The sequence below is a fragment of the Brassica napus genome, chromosome A9 (genome assembly GCF_020379485.1).
Source record: "Brassica napus cultivar Da-Ae chromosome A9, Da-Ae, whole genome shotgun sequence".
Classification (NCBI taxonomy): Eukaryota; Viridiplantae; Streptophyta; class Magnoliopsida; order Brassicales; family Brassicaceae; genus Brassica; species Brassica napus.
The window spans coordinates 9,522,177-9,528,907 of NC_063442.1; the positions used below are offsets into that span (position 1 = coordinate 9,522,177).

Sequence of the window (6,731 nt, forward strand, 5' to 3'; positions counted from 1 at the left end):
TGATCTAATTCAAGTTATCCAAAGAAAATTCAGAGTCAAGTGGTGGGATAAATACAAAATTCCCTCAAACCTTTACCCATCAAATATTCTTACCTGGATAAAAGAACAAAACTCAAAAATCCAAACACTTAACCAAACACAAAACCAAACACCAAAGACAACCTTTTTCTTGGCTCAAAAACCCAAAATGTTAGCAATGTTGGCAGGTGCAAAATCTGAAGAAGAAATTAAGGCTATCTCCTTACAATTTCTACCGTCAATGTCAGATCAAATCTCTCGTACTTCAGGGAGTGATTCATGGTCCCAAGTGCTAGATATCAATGAAGAAATTTTCGGCAACAGTGGAGTTTAAATCTCTCTCCCCAAGAAATGCAAATCTCCTCAAAATCCAAAATGTATCTTTGTTGCAACTCTGTCAGATACGGTTACATTGTTACGAATATTTTCCACGATCTCTTGTCGCAATACACGATAAAAATCCAAAACATCAAATAAGTGCTTTTTCCTGTAGCCATGAAGACCAAGGTCCACTTCCAGCAGACATCAAGCAATTATGGAGCTTAATGGAGCAAACTTTTGCTAGTGGACTTATCCATATATGCCACTTTTATTTTTATTTTATTTTTATTTTTATAATTTCACCCTTGTAAACTCCTATATAAAGGAGTCTTTGCTTCAGTTGTAAACCAAGTTCTCATTCTCTCATTCTCCTACTCTTTCATTCATATCCTCTCTTACATTCTCTCCAGTCCTTGTAATCGAGAACATTGATACAATCTCTTTTTAAGTAAGTTTTTAATAAATAAAGTTTCAATCATATTTTCTTGTTTCATTTTCTCGTTTTAGTATTATGCTTTATGTTTAAGTGGCTGGTCTAACCGTCCATATTTCTGTTTTATTATTTTAAGTTATATTTCAACCTGTTTCATATATGTCTTAATTTACTTTTTATTATAAATGTTTAATTATGCTTTCTCCAAGATCGTTGTCTGATGGTATCATATTAATATGCTTTCTCCAAATTGAAGTAAAATTGAAATATATATATATATATATATATATTAATATAAACACTTATTAAATAAGACTTTTTACTCATGTGGTTTATAACTATTTATATCTTACTATAACAAAAAATTTAAACCATTGATAACATAAATTTGTCTGAGACTTTTAACAGTTTAGTAATTTATACTCGTTTTAAAAAAATTCAAAATACAACATATACGAAAAAATTTAATTTTTGATTATATGGTTAATGCAATTTTGTAATTTATTTTAATAACAAAGATTTAAACGAAAAATGATTGAGTGTATACAAATTGTTAACAAATCTTTGTTATTAGAAATAATTAATTGCACATATATATTTTAATAACATTAAGTAATTTTGTAGCTTTTATTTAAGAAAAGAATGAAAAATAACTTTTAATACTAATAAATGATTTTATGATGAGTTTAATGAAAACTATAGTTTATATTTAGATGAATCAACATACTTTTCTAAGGACTTTCGAAAATCATTCTCACGATGACACGTATCATGTTTCTAATGCTTTTCTTTTAATACACGGGGATATATATATATCTACTAAAAAAAAGAGAATAAGATCAAAGCTGTGGAATTAATAAAATCAACCCACTAGTTTTTAGATATTTGCCACGTCAACTCTCATCTATGCAACTTACCGGACTCGCAGCTAAAGGTTTCATGACAGGTGAAAGATAAGTTACAATATTCGGTTGTGCCCTTTGTCTCTCCTTAGACCAGAGGTTTCAGACGAACACTGAACAGAATCTTGAACCGAACCGAGATTACAAACCACAAATAAAATTCCACTCAGTAATAAACTGAAAATTAACCGAACCGAGATTACTGTCGATTGGATTCGATAGTATTCGGTTCAACATTAAAATATATAAACCGGTTTCCGGTTCTCAAATTGCCGGTTAAAATCCCGAAACAGAGACGAAGGTAGAAAAAAAAATCGCAAAACGATGCAGAGATGGCTTGCGACGACGGCGAAGAGATTGCTCCACCGTTGTAATAATCTTCCACAAAAAGCCAAACCCAGAACTCATCTTCCTTCTTCAAGCTTCTACCATCGCTGGGCACGAGCTTCCTCTACCGCAATCAAGAGAAACCCAAACGACGCAATCGAATTATTCGACAAAATGGTTAACTCTCGTCCCTACCCATCAATCATCTCCTTCACTAAACTCTTAACCTCCCTCGTAAAGCTAAAGCGATACGACGTCGTAATCTCCTTGAGCAAAAAGATGGAAACTTTAGGGATTCGAAACGATCTCTACACGTTCAATGTCCTGATCAACTGTTTCTGCAGCTGTTATCAAGTCTCTCTCGCTCTTTCCCTTCTTGGGAAGATGCTAAAGCTTGGGTTTGAGCCGGATAAGGTCACCCTTGGGTCTCTTGTAAACGGGTTCTGTCTGAAGAACAGAGTCTCTGAAGCTGTGTCCTTTGTTAAAAAGATGGTTGAGTTTGGGTATGGAGTTGACATTGTTGCTTACAACACGATTATTGATAGTATGTGTAAGAGTAGACGAGCTGATGAAGCTTTAAGTTTCTTTAACGGGATTGAAAGGGAAGGTGTTAGTGTTAGGCCTAATGTTGTTACCTATACTTCTCTGGTGAAGGGTCTTTGTAATGTGGGGAGATGGAGTGACGCGGCGGGGTTGTTGAGTGATATGATCAAGAGGGAGATCAGTCCTAATGTGGTTACTTATAGTGCGTTGGTTGATGCGTTTGTGAAGAATGGGAAGGTTTTGGAGGCTAAGGAGCTTTACGAGGAGATGATTAGAAAGTCTATAGAGCCTGATATTGTCACTTACAGTTCGTTGATCAACGGGCTTTGTATGCAAGATCGTGTGGATGAGGCTAGTGAGATGTTTGGTTTGATGGTGAGGAGAGGTTGTTTCCCTGATGTGGTGAGTTATAATACTCTTATTAATGGGTTTTGTAAGGCGAAGAGGGTTGAGGATGGGATGAGACTCTTCCGGGAGATGTCTCAGAGAGGTTTGGTGAGCAGTACAGTCACTTACAACACTCTTATACAAGGCTTTTTCGAAGCGGGGGATGTTGATATGGCTCAGGAGGTTTTTAGGCAGATGGATTCTCCTGATATATGGACTTATAACATTTTGTTAGGTGGGCTTTGTGACAACGGGGAGGTGGAGAAAGCGTTGGCGATGTTTGAGGATTTGCAAAAGAGTGAGATGGAACTAGACATTGTCACATATACTACCATTATCCATGGGATGTGCAAGGCTGGTAAGGTTGAAGAAGCTTGGGGTTTGTTTTGTAGCCTCAGCGTCAAAGGAGTGAAGCCTGATGTTGTAGCGTACAGTACAATGATGTCAGGGCTGTGTAGTAAAGGCCTGCATTGTGAAATAGATGCATTGTATTTGAAAATGCAAGGAGACGGGCTTGTGTTGAAAGATGGCAAGCTGTGTGTTAGAGATAGTGACATAACTGTATCTGCCGAGGTTATCAAAGAGTTGTTGACACGTGCAACATCTGAGGGGTGTGAAAAAGCTGTTTCTCTCTTGTAATTGTTTACAGTGGTTAGGATTTGGTCTTGCCAATTGATCTACTTTCAGCGGTGATGAAGTCTCTGGCACTACTTGGTGTTTTCTCTCTAGTTCGAGTTGAGAGATTCTCGATTGCTTCATCCAGTGATTGAGGATGGCGAGTAAATATCCTGTAGAAGATTTTTGCTATCTATGGCGCTGATAAGCATTGCTTCATCAAATCTCTTTCTGATCTTGACGCTTGAGGTGAAATTTCTGTCTACTTGCCTCCTCTTATTTATATATATCTAATATTAGTCACATCTTCTGGTAACTAAAAATAATTTTCCAGTTTTGACAATATAAGTATTACTTGGCTTTTCTCTAAACCAAACAGTACACACATAAACAATCTTTTCTTGTTTCTTACTCGTCTCTTTCTCACACAAGCTTAGTTGTAAAACCGGTTTACGCAGGGCAGGTACTCAGGAACAGAGGAATGTATGTAAAAGAGACGTATTTGGCTAACCGGCCTGAGAAAGAGTGAGCATCAAATGAACATTATGTCATATGAGCAGGAAAAAACCTTAATAAGGTAAAAAAGGTACAGACATGCGCGCTTCCCCTCAAATGAACATTATATCATATCAGCAGGGAAAAAATCATAATAAAGTAAAAAGAGTACATATACTCCCGGAAATGAATATTATGTCATCTCATCTCATAGATCATTCTGATGACGCATTCCAATATCATGTTTTCTGTATACATAATATGAGGTGATTTTGTGAAGAGGTCGACTGCATTATTTTTGATATATCTTTCTTTTGTTTGAGCAACACATATCGTATTATCTTCATATAAGATAGTTCACTCTATATTTTCGTCAATTCCACTGTTTGAACGGATGTGTTGATTTATTTTCCATACACATTCTCTACTTGCTTCAGCATTGGTATATATAAAGCACCGATTAACACGGGTATGTGTAAAGTGTAAACCACCTTTTATTTCTTGGATAACAAACAGTACATCACTCCAAAAAAGAGAAAACGACATAGAAAATGCTGAGAATACATTTTCTCATAAAACAACTTGACTTGGAAAAAAATCACGCATTTGAAATTATGCAAGGGAAGATTGGACACATTATATCCTTGTGATCAAGGAAAATAATAATCATCGATGTCTACACACAGACTTCCGTCGGCCGGCACCGGCACTCCATTAACGATCTTACCAGGGCCTGCGTTTAGGACTATTTTTGTTTCGATATGCCACTACAAAGGTAAAAAAGAAGAGAAAACAAACGAATCGTCAAAGAACCAACAAAATGGTGGGGTCTCAGGAAGATCAATAAGACAATAATAACTAAACAGAAACTAGTGTCAATGAAGGCAACAAATACTAGAGTTGAAGCATAGTTTTTAATCAAAATATATTTTCTTTAAGTTAGCATGATAAATCTAGAGGTAGAACGTGCTTTTAATTAGATAAGAAGCTTTTGGCAAGTTCAACATCAGATAAATTGCGCATTGTTCGAACTCAAACTCCCCTCTCATAACTCATTTTTACTGTGCGAACTCATTATGGTGTAATCTCACCGTTTTATTAAAAAATCATCAAAAAACAAACAACTTTTTACGAACTAAATCGTGGAGTGCAATTTTAAAATTACCAATATAAAATGTAAAAAAAAAACTTACTTTTATGCCAACAGGATATAGTTTGCGAAAAGTAATCACAAAAGAGCCAGGTGCAACAGGACATGTGATCAAATCACAGAGATTGTATTGTTGTACATTTAAGATTGGTCCTAAATTGTAGCCTCGTTTAACTACCGCAATAATGACTCCTTTGGTGAGTACTGTACCTGTTCACACAAAATATTTCATCAAGAAAAACACTGGAAAGTAAACCAGAGTGACAACTTGGATATAAATAAAGCAAATTATGAAAAGGAATTAATCAAGTACCTGTAGAGCAGGTTAAGTTAAAGCTTTTTCTCCCCTGCTCCACGAATGTCTCCAATCCAGTAGCTCTGATTCCGCCATACACTGGGCCTACAGTCAGTGATTAATGTCAGTGAAGAGAACAAGATTCATTATAAACAAAAAGTACACATAAAATCCATTACTATTGGAGGTTATAGAGTCAAAGATAGATAAACATTATAGAGTCAATGTTGTTTAAAGTTTTCAAGACATAGAACAGAGTTATGAGGAGCAAACTGCAGTTGGTAATGAAGGCGGTCTGGGCCAGCAAAATAGGTAAGAAGAAGAGTGATAGGACCAGAAGAAACATAGGATGAACGTGAGAGATTGCCATGGATTAGTACTCAAAGATCTTCAAAAGAGGAGAATAGTGTTCTCTTTGGTTTCACAAATATGTACTTATATACTACTTATTGTTACGTAGTCTCCGTCCACCCACATGCCACATGTCCTGCTTGATATGATTATAGTCAATGGATTATAGTATTTGTTATATTAATTAGTATCCATATACAATCTTACTATATATATTAGTCTTTTAGTCTTCCACGAGTTCTACATGAGATGATCACTGATTCACTATATATACAATAGTGAATTAGTATTTGTTTTAAGTATTTTGTCGTTTCCCAATGAGACTATGTCTGCCTAGATAGGGAAGAGGGTCAACCCCGTTTCACCTGACCCGTTTTACCGCCAGTTAAAATGGAAATTAATTAGAACAATAGACCAAAAATTTGCTATCATTGTCCTGATAGAATAATACCAATCTAATGTTGCTCTGTTTTATGAAACCCCAACTACGCCTTTTATTTAAATTTTTAAAATAACAAGATTTTGAAAGCGCATGATTTTATATTGTAAAAGTATAACTAGATCTTGATCCGCGCAACCGCGCGGGTGTTTGATTTCAATTTTTTTTATTAACGTTGAAATCTTGTTTTATAAAAAGTTATGTATTTATAAAAATTAACTATATCTAGTTTTAAAATAATCAAATAATTTAAAATTAATATTTACAAACCAAAGTACCTTAAAAACAAATTACCAGAATTTTTTTTTTCTGAAAATTTAAAAATTGTATGAATTATTCAATTTTTTCCATAAACACGAAATATTCTAAAATTTTATTTGAAAATATAATTTCTGACTTTTAACCCGAATTAACCAAAGAAACATAATCGAATTGTAAATAATGAGATCCAAAAT

General features: G+C 34.8%; 2 protein-coding genes across 4 annotated transcripts; one reads left to right on the forward strand and one right to left on the reverse strand.

The window, feature by feature from the left end:
• The first annotated feature begins 462 nt into the window (after positions 1 to 462).
• LOC106348977 (pentatricopeptide repeat-containing protein At1g62680, mitochondrial) lies at positions 463 to 4,416 on the forward strand. Of its 3 annotated transcripts, none has more exons than XM_048739778.1 (2): positions 463 to 3,795; positions 3,984 to 4,416. In XM_048739778.1, exon 1 carries the CDS (start codon positions 1,999 to 2,001, stop codon positions 3,568 to 3,570), a length of 1,572 nt encoding a protein of 523 aa, XP_048595735.1. In that variant the 5' UTR covers positions 463 to 1,998; the 3' UTR covers positions 3,571 to 3,795; positions 3,984 to 4,416. The 3 variants fall into 3 exon arrangements, with proteins under 3 accessions (XP_048595735.1, XP_048595734.1, XP_048595733.1); XM_048739777.1 differs by having other exon boundaries at positions 4,010 to 4,416; XM_048739776.1 differs by having other exon boundaries at positions 464 to 3,795; positions 4,005 to 4,416.
• Positions 4,417 to 4,515: 99 nt separating this feature from the next.
• On the reverse strand, positions 4,516 to 5,909 carry LOC106348997 (MD-2-related lipid-recognition protein ROSY1-like). Its single transcript, XM_013788864.3, has 4 exons — positions 5,760 to 5,909; positions 5,505 to 5,591; positions 5,235 to 5,401; positions 4,516 to 4,808 (listed from the first exon to the last, which is right to left on the reverse strand). The coding sequence occupies exons 1-4, from the start codon at positions 5,854 to 5,856 to the stop codon at positions 4,692 to 4,694; spliced, it is 468 nt and encodes a 155-aa protein (XP_013644318.2). The 5' UTR covers positions 5,857 to 5,909; the 3' UTR covers positions 4,516 to 4,691.
• Positions 5,910 to 6,731: the final 822 nt, after the last annotated feature.

Excerpts from the sequence above, each read along its gene's own strand:
- LOC106348977 (XM_048739778.1), top strand. The coding sequence starts at position 1,999 with ATGCAGAGATGGCTTGCGACGACGGCGAAGAGATTGCTCCACCGTTGT.
- LOC106348997 (XM_013788864.3), bottom strand. The coding sequence starts at position 5,856 with ATGGCAATCTCTCACGTTCATCCTATGTTTCTTCTGGTCCTATCACTC. Across the intron at positions 5,592-5,759 it reads CGCCTTCATTACCAACTGCA|GCCCAGTGTATGGCGGAATC; the intron begins GTTTGCTCCTCA and ends CACTGACTGTAG. Across the intron at positions 5,402-5,504 it reads TAACTTAACCTGCTCTACAG|GTACAGTACTCACCAAAGGA; the intron begins GTACTTGATTAA and ends TTGTGTGAACAG.